Genomic DNA, 12,844 nt, shown 5'->3' with positions numbered 1-12,844 from the left:
CGGTGGTTCATGCAAATAAAGTCCTGTCAACATATTCTCCAGCGTCTCCTCGTCCCTCGTGTGTGTGCAACGTGACATCTTTATTTCAAATTTCAATTCATGTTTGTTTAAAGATATTTATTTATTTAAAAAAAAAAGAAAGATATTATTTAGTTAAAGAAATCAATGTGATTTTAGACTTTTGGGCCACACTGCATTAAATCTTGTTTAGTTATTTATGTGATTTTTGCAAAATTTTTTGTAAGATTAGACTTGGTTTCATGATTTTCATAAATGCCTTTTTTTTTTTTGTCAAGCCTGCTGAGAAAGAGGGCGGTCTGCCCCGTCAAGTTGGGAACAAAACTGAATGTGCCTTGCTAGGGTTTACCACTGATTTACGAAAAGATTACCAAGCCATTCGCAATGAATATCCTGAGGAAAAACTGTACAAAGTATACACCTTCAACTCAGTGAGGAAATCCATGAGCACAGTCCTGCAAAGGAGCGTCAGAAATCCTCCTGAAGAAGTAAGTGCACATTTAATATTTCAGATGATAATGATTTTCAGGTGATTTGCTATTTGCTAGATAATAATACAGGTGGTATTATTATGGCGAGGGATGTTCTCATTCAATAGATCATTTCATTGGTCAGACATCTTTATAGTTCAGGTTGAGTCATTTTAGTCCAGTTTTCCTGGAAAAATAGACCATTTAAAAGTTTGAAAACACTAAAGATGCTGTTACATTAGCAAAATTTTGCTGACAAAGAAGTCCTTTGTCCACTCTCAATAATATTAGCGATGCTTGAAGCACCATTCACATGGAAGTCACTTTCAAACCAAGCAACTTTCTGTTGGTCAACGCGGCAAATTGACATGAAAACTTGAACCCGATGTGAAATCTGCATGGTTCAAAGTTTTAAATATGAAGTGAGACTACATACTTGTATCATTAACTTTCCAAAAAGTTATAATAGTTTAATAATAATTAATATTTCCCCAGGTGCTGTAAATTCCTTTCAGCCAATGGTGAAGCCAAAGTCTTCAGGCCCATTGATCGGGATGACATGGTGAATAAGGTGATTGAGCCCATGGCCTCTGAGGGTTTGAGGACCATCTGCCTTGCCTACAGGGACTTCCCTGTTTCAGACGGGGAGCCTGATTGGGATAATGAGGCAGATATATTGACTGGACTTACCTGCATTTGTGTGGTGGGCATTGAGGATCCTGTTCGGCCAGAGGTAACTGCTCACTTGATTATTAATGACCCTGCTATTCCCTCCAGTTTACATGGAAAATATGCATTTGACAGTGAAAACAAAGCAAAGACATGCTGAGGTGCTCATTACTGTAAGTCAGCATGTGTTTGTTGACACCTAACCCTGGGTGGTATAATCGCCACAGGTCCCCGATGCTATTAAGAAGTGCCAGCGAGCAGGCATCACTGTGCGCATGGTCACAGGGGATAACATTAACACTGCTCGAGCTATTGCAACCAAGTGCGGCATTCTCCATATGGGTGATGACTTCCTGTGCCTTGAAGGCAAAGAGTTCAACAGACGGATACGCAATGAACTTGGAGAGGTGAGGGGGTCAAAATAAAAAATGTATCAGTTTTTATTCGAATGAAAGGTTGATACTAAGGCCTCATCATATTTTCAGATTGAGCAAGAGCGCCTGGACAAGATCTGGCCCAAACTGCGTGTACTTGCGAGATCTTCTCCAACTGATAAGCATACGTTGGTCAAAGGTAATACGTTTTAAACAGGACTATTGTTAAAATTGTGGTGAATGTTGCAGTCTGACTGCAAATAAAATGTTTTGCTGTCTCTTTAAGGTATAATTGATAGCACCATCATAGAACAGAGACAAGTAGTTGCTGTCACTGGAGACGGAACCAATGATGGCCCTGCGCTAAAAAAAGCTGACGTTGGATTTGCAATGGTAGGACATTTTTTTTTCAGAATTGAACGATTTACTAGCACATCACTATAATAGACCTAACAAATGCAAATGAATACTGTATACTGAATAAATTAAAGAAGAAAGAATCTAGCTATGTTTCAAACCAAGTTGCAAATTTAATCTGAGTACATCTTGGTCAGGGTAGTGGCATATTTAATTTGATCACATCTACCTATAGGAATACGACTATCACCTATCACGGCATATCACCTATCACGGCATTCCTATGTAAGCTCTATTCAGTATTATTCAGCGGCTTTTTTGCTTGCTCAGGAGCAAATTACCCTCCTCCATCCCCAACTCCTCCTTTTGCCACAGTCAGGACTCGGCTGTCTGATATTCCTTGTTGAATCAGACTCCTTTTATCTCGAGTAATGTGTTACACTTAAATATCATTAAGTACATTAATGATATCTGCTTTGTTCTGTTTACCCTTGGGGGTTATTATTGCTGCTTATTATTATTATTATTATTCATGCAGCCATGAATGAGCAGGGAGTTTTTACCCAGAACAGAACCATACCGCCAAACCAAACTGTATTCTAAGTGTCAGTTATTTTGAAGATAGTGGTCCTGACAGAATTATGATTAAACCACTGATGTCACATGGACTATTTTAAAAATGTCCTTTCTGGGCCTTGAACGTGTCAGTTGCATTGCTGTCTATGCACGGTCAGAAAGCTCTTGGATGTCATCAAAAATATCTTAATTTGAGTCCCAAAGATGAATGAAGGTCTTACTGGTTTGGAATGACATGAGGGTGACAGAATTTTCATTTTTGGATTAACTAACCCTTTAACAACATACTGATTACATATCGTCTTTAAGAAGAAACTTTCACTAGAATAAAACAGTTTTAAAAGTTGTGAGTTTTGAAATTTACAGTCTAGTACTTGCATAATGTCTTAATGCCTTGTTTTTAATCGCATAAAATTCAATTATATGGCATCTATCCTGTAGTATTCCAAAATAAGCATGAACAAGCTTGAAAAATTAAAGTTAATGAAATTTGACAGTGACCTGTCTTGACCTGTCTTTTTAGGGCATTGCTGGTACAGATGTGGCCAAAGAGGCATCAGACATTATCTTGACAGACGATAACTTCAGCAGCATTGTGAAGGCAGTGATGTGGGGGAGGAACGTCTATGACAGTATCTCAAAGTTCCTCCAGTTTCAGCTGACAGTCAATGTGGTGGCTGTCATTGTGGCGTTTACTGGAGCCTGTATCACACAGGTTAGACTTCTGCTTCCACTTTCTCCTGTCCTCGTTGCCACCTCGTTCTTTCTATTAAACTTTTTGCTTTGTCCAACTCTCCACACAGGATTCCCCTCTCAAAGCTGTACAGATGCTGTGGGTGAATTTAATTATGGACACATTTGCATCACTAGCACTGGCAACGGAGCCTCCCACTGAGGCTTTACTGTTGCGTAAACCATACGGCCGTAACAAGCCTCTCATTTCCCGCACCATGATGAAGAACATCCTCGGACATGCTGTATATCAGCTAACCATCATCTTCACACTGCTGTTTGCCGGTAAGTACCACCCAAAATATCTAGAGCTGGGTTTACTAAATGGTGGTTTACGAACCCCTGGGGGTTTGTGAGGGAATTGCAAGTTGATAAACGCAACGTGCGCTTGGTTCACTTTATTTACACATTCGCCTAATTTCCAACATTTTTGTGGGCAGAGGTTTTAGCAGTATTCTGCCAAAATAAAAACTCAAACTATTTAGTTTTGAATGTTTGAAAGTGAAGAATTTGATATAGAAATATTAGTATTGTAACTTGTTGTGTAACCCGGATTTAGAGCATCCAGTCAGAGTATACCAGCTATTCATTTTTTTTCACAGGTGAACAGATCTTTGACATTGACAGTGGCAGGAACACTCCTCTTCACGCCCCTCCTTCAGAGCACTACACCATCGTCTTTAACACATTTGTGATGATGCAGCTCTTTAACGAAATTAACGCTCGAAAGATCCACAGTGAGAGAAATGTTTTTGATGGCATCTTCAATAACATGATCTTCTGCTCCATCGTATTCGGGACCTTTGTAATCCAGGTACGTCACATTGTAATCTCTATAAGCCTATGTTGATCAACTATCAACAATTCTGAATCCCAACATGGTTTGGTTTTTTAGATTGTAATCATGCAGTTTGGAGGGAAGCCTTTTAGCTGTGTAGGTCTCTCTGTTGAGCAGTGGCTATGGTGTGTCTTCCTTGGCTTTGGCTCTCTTCTCTGGGGGCAGGTAGGCCTTGAAAAGCATTTTAACTGCTGATGACTTTTGAAATTATGCACTGGGTGATGTATTGTTTTCCTCACCTCCGACCCACAGTTAATTTCCACCGTTCCCACAAGTCGTCTGAAGTTCCTGATGACAGCAGGTCATGGCACTCAGAAGGAGGAGATCCCTGAAGATGAGCTGGAGGAGATGGAAGACCTGGATGAAATCGACCACGCTGAAATGGAGCTAAGAAGGGGGCAGGTTCTGTGGTGCAGGGGTCTCAACAGAATTCAGACACAGGTACTACATGAGGTTTCTTTCATTTCATGCCTTAAGGGTTAGTTCACACAAAAATGAAAATTATGTCATTAATTACTCACCCTCATGTCGTTCCAAACCCATAAGTTCGTCTTCGTTCATCTTCCAGAATGTAATCAATGTAATGAGCGTTGTTTACGTTCAGCACGCACGCACTGTCTACTGAACGTAAACAACGTCCATTACGTTGACTATGTTCTGGGGTACTCTCCAAAATGGCGGAAGATGGTAACTCGGGGAGAAGAATTGCTGAATAAATTATGTTATTATTGTTTTTTTGAGCACAAAAAGTATTCTCGTAGCTTCGTAAAAAATTACGGTTGAACTCCTGATGTCACATTGATTATTTTACCGAAGTCCTTGATACGTTTCTGTGTGTTGATCGTGGTAATATCCTTGCTGTCTATGGAGGGTCAGAGATCCCTCAGATTCCATCAAAAATATCTTAATTTGTGTCCCGAAGGTCTTACGGGTTTGGAACGACATGAGGGGGAGTAATTAATGACAGAATTTTCATTTTTGGGTGAACTAACCCTTTAAATCCTAAGTTTGATTTAATTTTTTATTAAGGTGACATTAAAAGTGTCTTTTTGTCTTACCTTTTGCTATTTTTTTTATATTTTAAATGTATAGATTTTGTCCCAGACTCAGTTTGTCAATCTTAAAATATAAATCCATTATAAAAATATGAATGAGTGCATGTTAAACTATAAGTTCAACAAAAATTCTAAATGGTAGAATGCTACTGACCTCTGATTTTTATTTGGTGCTTTTTCTTCAGATCCGTGTGGTTAATGCTTTCCGGGATTCCATGTCTCCTTACGAAGGCCTGGAGACGCCAGAGTCTCGCAGCTCCATTCACAATTTCATGAGCCACCCAGAGTTCCGTATTGAGGATTCAGAACCAGCCATCCCTCTCATCGATGACACAGACCCTGAGGAGGACGCACCTACTAAACGAAACAAGACTCCTTCCCCACTGCCTCCAGTTTTATCCCCTAATCAGAACAACAATGCATCTGACAACAGGGGCTTCCATCAGCACAAAGATATAGCCAAAACTATCCTTTCTCCGACGCCTGGAAGCCCACTGCACAGTCTGGAAACCTCTCTATAATCCACCCTACGTCAGATCACGTCAACAACCGAGGACACGTTATGTACAAAATCAGGGCTTCTGGGCCTCTGATAGTGAACTGGAAAAGGAGCAAAACTTGTTTTACTTGTTTTGTTTTTTAATTTCATGGGGGTTCGTTTCATTCTTTTCACATTTGGCCTGCACACCCTGAAAGTGTATGGTTTGGGAATGAACGGTGTTGCTCAAATGTTCAAATTCCTTCCTCTTATATTTTGTTCATTCAAATATTTTGATATAAGGTGTTTTGGCTGTTCATATAGATACAAATATTGGGGAGTTTTTGGGCAAATTATTATTTTGGATGAAAAAGGTTCACATGTAGTTGCTGCTCTGTTTAATTGTGAGCAAACACTTTATGAAGGTGCACTATTTGCCTCTAAATCAGTTTTGATTTAGATTTTTTAGAAAGCTAGGAATCCTTAGATGATAATGCATCAAGATTTTTAAAGGGGTATGGCTGGACAGTAAAAGTCATTGATTACAGGCTTATAAGTTCATGAAAAGTAGCTTAACTGCACTCGCAAAAATGATGCATTCAAGGTGTATTAAGGGAATGAAATATTAACAGGTTTACAGTGGTACATTGTGCTCATTTTTGTCTTGATTTTTTTTCTTTTTAAATCAACCAATGATGAAGGCTATGCTAAAATGTAACAGTGTATTTTCTGTTTAGAGTGTTTTATCAATTTTGATCCACCCCACCTCCTTAAACCGCAGACAAGGACTCAAAAACACCACGCAAGTCCCCTGAGTTTGTCAAGATGCTGTTTTATGAATTATTGTGATGGTAATATGAAGTATTTTTATTATTTACTGCAGATATTATTCATTGTGGGGACATGTTAAAGGTTTTACCAAAATGTTATAAGATTTGTTACAGAAATTTACACAGTAAACAATACAAGATTAGAAAAAGCAAGTAGGAAAGCAACAGGGAGAATTTGTGGGTACATTTTATTTCACTGTAGTTTCATTCCCATTTTGGGAATGAATATTTCATTTAATTATTTCATTGTTTTTGCCTTTATTATGATAGGACAGTGAGTAGACAGGAAGCAAAGTGGTAGAGAGAGGGGGACAGGATAGATATTTATGGAAAATAATTTTGTAAATATAAATGGTTATTGTGGTTTAATTTACATTTGGAAGTCTTTAAGTTATGTGTATGGTTTTTGACAATAAAATATTCATATTTAGCTTAACCTAATCATTGGTTTTAATTTGAATCTTATCGAGTATATATTTTACAATATTATTAGATTATAAAATAGCGTACTTAACCATTCATGTGCATTAAAATAATCAGAAATGCTCTTTTTATTTTATTTTCCTGCGCAACGGAGCAACCACGCCCCCTGGATCTAGTGCAGTGAGGGGCTACTGGCGCAACGTCACTCAACACGAAGACTGCGTTCCGGAAACTTGCTCCACCAATCCCGTAGCAGCATTCATGTCACGTGATCTTCGAAATCAGGCTGGCCAGTGGCCACGAAGTTTGAAATGTGGAGACAGATCGCTAGTGCCAGTTATTTAATGTGAGCAGTCAACACTACAATTAATAAATATAACCCGAGAGCTCTATCCAACAAACAGTAAGTGTTTTCTGTAATCAGTAATCTGTTTTAAGATCAAATTAGAATATGATCGTTGAGTAAACCGTATGAATACATGAGCTCCATGACTTGCATTATGTTTATGTGTTGGTTATTAGACTAAAATGCTCTTTTTATTGAGAATCGTTAGCTTTATTTGGAGTATTTTAAGTTGGGTTAAAAGTACTTGCTGATGTCTCAAACGTGCAATGGAAAAAAAAACGGAAACACATTAACTGTAAACTAATGTTAGCAGGACTTTGGCCTCCGTTTGTTTTCCTGGCTGAAGATGGCATCTCTCACTCACCGTGGTAATCATCTTTTTATTTAATTACAGTATCTCTAAACTACCCTTACAAAAAGTACTTGAGTGGTACAATGGTACAGTGATACTAGCAGATGGTAATGCAGTGGTTAACCATGGTAAAAACACTAACATGGTTCATGTCCAAAAGACCAACAACAGTATTTAAACATTTTTTTGTAAGTGTACTGTAACAAGCCACAGAAAATAAACACTGATTTGGCATATGTAAACATACTTTAAAATATAATTTTATCAGTGGTTTTCTTTGTATTAATTAGTGTTTTTTTTCTTCTAGATTTTGTTTCACTGGCTGAAGAGAAATTTGACTTTGACGTTTCATTGTCACCTGCAAGGTTTGTTTTCCATGTTCAATATGTTCAAGGCAGTGAACATACTAAATTAAAACTATTAAAAACTAAACTTGAAACACAAAAATAAAACAAAAAAACTGAAATGACAATGAGTCCTACAATTACTAAAATTTCAATTAAAATCAAGCTGAATAGAACAAAAATACAACTAATAAAAATGACACAAGCACATAACAAAATTAGTAAGACTTGACCTTGATATGATGAACTGATTTAATTTGGTTAAATGGTTTGGTTTGGAATGACATGAGAATGAGTACATAATGAAAGAATTTTAATTTTGGCTGATTATTCCTTTAATGTGTGCTATACAATAAGAATTATAATGTTTTTATATATATATATATTTTATGATGATATACATCATGTGGAAATGTTCTTTCATAGTTCTAAAGGAGATTACGATGTTGAGGACGAGGTTTTCATGGGTCCGGTCAGTCATAAAGAGAAATGCATTTCTCATGGAGTGGAGATTCATGTGACGGACAGTATAAGCAGCGGCCCGTCTCTGGGAGAAGAGCCCAGCTGGAGTCCGCTTACAGGAGAGAAGTTTGATGAAATCTGCAAAGAAGCTCAGCTACTCGCCAGCCACCTCGAGCAAACCGTCACAGATTCTGTAGCCGAGAGCAGCATTGTTTCCTCGAGCCAAGCCGAGGTGACGGAGACGTTTGAGCTGGACAACACAGTCAAACTGAACATGTTTAGCAAGCCAGCTGATGTTCTGAGTCCCATCAAAAGAGAGACCTTTCTTGTGCAGGACAGCCCGATGAAGCAGCTTCCACCTGCCATTCAGAAGCATATGCTGAAGGCTAACGGGACGGCCGGGTTTGGTAAGCCACGTCTCAGTACATCGAGTCCAGTCAGGCCCGCTGTGATACAGCCTAAGATGGCTACTAGAGGCAAAGCCCTTGTGGCTAGTAGTGGGGTGTTACCCAGGAAACCCACAGCACAAGGGAACTCGCGGCTTTCCTCCAGCACCAAACTGCCACCGGCTACTAAAACTAGGCTTCCTCCTCCTCTCAGCAAAGTATGAGCCCTTCCCTCTATTTATTTATAGATTGTTAGTGTTTAACATTAAGATTTACTTTGAATGTATCAATGTTTTTCAGGGTAATGTTGGGCTAAAGCGCAGTCCCAGCAGTAGAAACACAAGGAGAGCTGGTTCTTCTGAAGACCTTCTGTCCGATAACACCAGTGTTGCTTCTGATGTCAGTGATTCGTCCTTTAACACTAGTTTACCAGGAAGAAGCAGCATTCCAGCCCGGAACAAGGTAAAAGGAGCTGCCACTGTTGTATATTGTTATTTTCTTCAAGAACTTTTGATAATACGGTTATGTAACTGTTGATAATAGCAAAGTAATATTGTGAAGTATTATTAGAATAAAAAAGTTTTCTAATGTATTTTAAGCAGTCACGTGATCCTTTGGAAATCATTCTTAAATGCTAATTTGCTGCTCTAGAAACATTTATTATTAATGTTGAAAAAAAAGTTGTGCTAATTAAAATTGTGGAAACTGTGATATACTTTGATTAATAGATTTATATTAGAATAGAATTTATTTGAAAAACAACAACTTTTTTGTAACATTATAAATGTTTTTTTTTTCTGTCAGTTTAGATCAGTTTAATACATTCTTGCTGAATAAAATAAATTTCTTTAAAAAAAAATGTACTGACCCTAAACTTTTGAACTGTAGTGTAGGTTGTAGAATAGGCATGTTTTGTCATTTAGTGTAATTTATTACCAAAATAAGAGGATGTACACCATTGGTAATTGGTTATTACAGATTTTCAAAAATTATATATTTAAACTTTTTTCTATATCATTTAGACAGAATTGCGAGCTCCATCTGCTCTTAAAGCTCCTTCACTTCAGAACTCAAGAGTTGTTGACAGGAGGAGAAACACTTCATCCTCTTCCTCATCTGTGTCCAGCATCAACTCTAGTCTAACTGTCTCTCCAGGAAGTAAAGGTGACCTTTTTATACCTTTATCATATAATGCTTAATTATAGTTAATATTCAATAAAAAATAGTGATTAATAGCCTTGAAATTTGAATTAAAACATTTTCAAAAGGAATACCCAGTTTTCATACTGTACCTTATGATGTTGTGATGCCTAAATCCACATTTAAAAGTATTTATGTATTTTTTGTTTCTTTTAGATTTAAATTTTTATGAATTAATTGTTTACAAGACCATATACATATTAAGAAAGTAAATGACTAAAATGCAAGTGATATACCTGAAAACTTGTTGTGTATCTACTGCCATCTGCTGGTTATGTTAACATATCTCATCTTCTTCCTCTCACCAGCTAAACTGAATTCCTCCCTGAACTCCAGCACTAACAGCATCGGTGCTCGTTCACACAGCAGTGTGAGCAGGTTGCCAAGTTCTAGTCGCAAATACTCTGTCGTCACCAGAAACCCAGAGCCCCCTGTCAGCAGACGGACCTCCATCTCTACACAGGGGAGGATGGCATCTGAACTCCATCCCAGACCTGTTAAAGCTACACCCCTTAAGAAAACAGATCCATTACCGCCTCCACAGCTTCAGACCCCAGCACAAAATACAGTTGAAAAGACCACCTCTACATCCAGCATCCCTGCATCTGCTGCCAAGATGGGAAGTACTCTCAGAGGAAACCCCAAACTCAAGGTCCCAGTTGTGCCAACACCCACAAACCCCCTGAAGGGAGTTCGCAGATCAGAGGGTGAGAAAAAACACAGTCATGTTAATGAATAGGAACTACTAGGATGAATCTCTCTAAACCTGTCAAGAAAAATCAGAATCAGAATGAGCTTTATTGCCAGGTATGTTTACACATACGAGGAATTTGTTTTAGTGACAGAAGCTCCACAGTGCAACAGAATGACAGTGACAAGACAGGACATACATAATAAAATACAATATATAAATATATATCATATTAGTAAATATAGATAATATACAAAATAGACAATGTACAAAATAGCAAAAACACAATATATAATATAGACAATTATGTATGTTACAATTAAATATACATATTTAGCCTATGGAAAATTAAGCCTCTTAACACTTTTTGCTTTGAGACATTTTCTTGTCAACAAATTATCTTTATCATAATAAAAAACATATGTGTGACCCTGGACCACAAAACCAGTCATAAGTAGCACAAGTATATTAGTAGCAATAGCCCAAAATACATTGTATGGGTCAAAATTATGAATTTTTCTTTTATGCCAAAAATCATTAGGATATTAAGTAAAGGTCATGTTCCATGAAGATATTTTGTAAATTTCCTACCGTAAATATATCAACTTAATTTTTGATTAGTAATATGCCATTGCTAAGAACTTCATTTGGACCAATTTAAACACTATTTTCTCAATATTTAGATTTTTTTTGCACCCTCAGATTCCAGATTTTAAAATAGTTATATTTCGGCCAAATATTGTCCTATCCTAACAAACCATACATCAATGGAAAGCTTATTTATTCAAAATAAATAATCTCGAAAAATTGATGACTGTTTTTTTGGTCACACATAAACTAAGAGATTTTTTTTTTTTTTAATGTAGAAAAAAATGAAAACTGTTGTCTAAATACTGAATGTTTACAATTAATAATTTTTAATTCATTCTTAATACCTCTGATGAATTCCTAATTATTTTACTTATGTAATACAGTATTTAAAATTTATGTTTAATATACTTAATATTACATTAATACTTAAATTACAATTACATGTCATATGGCATAATATTTCTGTTTTTATATATTTTATTTCTATATGAACATAATTTATGTAACATTAATTTAAATATTGTATTATGGTAGTATTTGTTGCAACACCTTATATTTACTCTGATTTGAATGACTTACAATAATGACAATTTGCAGACAAAAAAAAATTATGCTTTTATGAAAATAATCTCATGATTAAAAAATAATCGAAATGGTTCTACAAAAATGAATAACTTTTTAAAGCTGAATGCACTTATTCTTTTATTTTGATTTTGGGGTGAAATATGACATGAACGTTGACCTGAATGTTTTTGGATATTTAATCAGAACATTTCTGCATTAAGTTATAGTTTCCTCCTCACCTGACGTCCCTTGTATCATGAAGCCAAAGAGTTTATTGACTGCATGCAGTGTGGAGAGGTAATATTGTAATATATTCTCATAACTTCTCATTTCTTTTGGAGAATTCTCTTATTTTTGACACATGTCTTTGCAGTATTCCTGATCATCTATTCGGTCCTCCATTGGGCCTCCTGACGCCCTCAGCTATGGGCAGCAAACTGCGGAGACCATCAGCTCTTCCCACCCCAGTCAGCCGCCGGATCTCTGGCATCCCTGCACTCACACCCAAGAGTGCGTCACGTCTGAGTAAACCTTCCCAGGTCACAGAGCACTCATCGAGCTCCAGCCAAGCTGCCACTCATTCAAAGTGGTACTTTTGGCCCTTAAACTGCATCTAAATCTAAACCGAAATCTCTGATATTCCATAGCTTGTCACAATCTCTTTATATGTATAAAGTCAAACTTTGCATTTACAGCCCTGAAAACATGAAGGAAAGTGAGAGTCAGGAAGAAAAGCAAACTTCAGTGTCCAATGAGGAGACCTGCCCTCCAGCTGACCTCCAGCCCTGCTCCCTGGTCTTTAATATGGAGGATGAGCCTGAGGAACCTCCTGCCTGTGAGCCAGCAGTTGTGGAGAGTCCCTCTGATTCGCCTTCATGTGATCCAGAGCCTCCTCAAGTCGACATCAAACCCCCAGCACTTCCAAGCTCAGTGGACACCCAAAAACACCTGCAGATCTCCGAGAAAAAGGAAGTTAAAGAGGTGAAATAAACTCTATTTGGAGTGTTTTTTATTTTACATGTGTTAGAAGAAACTTCAACAGATCTGAAAATGTTACAATTGTAGGTTTTGCTTGTGGACGCACCGGC

General features: G+C 37.4%; 1 protein-coding gene and 1 pseudogene across 3 annotated transcripts in view; both read left to right on the top strand.

Moving 5' to 3' along the window:
* Window positions 1-6,705, top strand: part of LOC107666293 (plasma membrane calcium-transporting ATPase 1-like) — a 17,075-nt pseudogene extending 10,370 nt beyond the window's left edge.
* Window positions 6,706-7,083: 378 nt separating this feature from the next.
* LOC107666292 (G2 and S phase-expressed protein 1-like) overlaps window positions 7,084-12,844 on the top strand; it is a 10,663-nt gene continuing 4,902 nt past the window's right edge. Inside the window, exons 1-10 of one of the 3 annotated variants that reach the window (XM_016457526.1) lie at window positions 7,084-7,223; window positions 7,480-7,534; window positions 7,826-7,883; window positions 8,289-8,928; window positions 9,011-9,172; window positions 9,733-9,874; window positions 10,219-10,617; window positions 11,978-12,053; window positions 12,130-12,345; window positions 12,452-12,737. In XM_016457526.1, coding sequence (XP_016313012.1) covers window positions 7,513-7,534; window positions 7,826-7,883; window positions 8,289-8,928; window positions 9,011-9,172; window positions 9,733-9,874; window positions 10,219-10,617; window positions 11,978-12,053; window positions 12,130-12,345; window positions 12,452-12,737 — 2,001 coding nt within the window. In that variant the 5' untranslated portion in view covers window positions 7,084-7,223; window positions 7,480-7,512. Of the gene's footprint in view, window positions 7,224-7,476; window positions 7,535-7,825; window positions 7,884-8,288; window positions 8,929-9,010; window positions 9,173-9,732; window positions 9,875-10,218; window positions 10,618-11,977; window positions 12,054-12,129; window positions 12,346-12,451; window positions 12,738-12,844 lie in introns of all 3 variants that reach the window. The other 2 variants (XM_016457525.1, XM_016457527.1) reach the window with 2 other exon arrangements.

This window comes from Sinocyclocheilus anshuiensis, unplaced genomic scaffold, assembly GCF_001515605.1.
Source record: "Sinocyclocheilus anshuiensis isolate Anshui unplaced genomic scaffold, SAMN03320099.WGS_v1.1 scaffold1225, whole genome shotgun sequence".
In the NCBI taxonomy this organism is placed as follows: domain Eukaryota; kingdom Metazoa; phylum Chordata; class Actinopteri; order Cypriniformes; family Cyprinidae; genus Sinocyclocheilus; species Sinocyclocheilus anshuiensis.
Note: the sequence above shows the minus strand (reverse complement) of the source record. Positions and strands in the feature narration are given on the sequence as shown.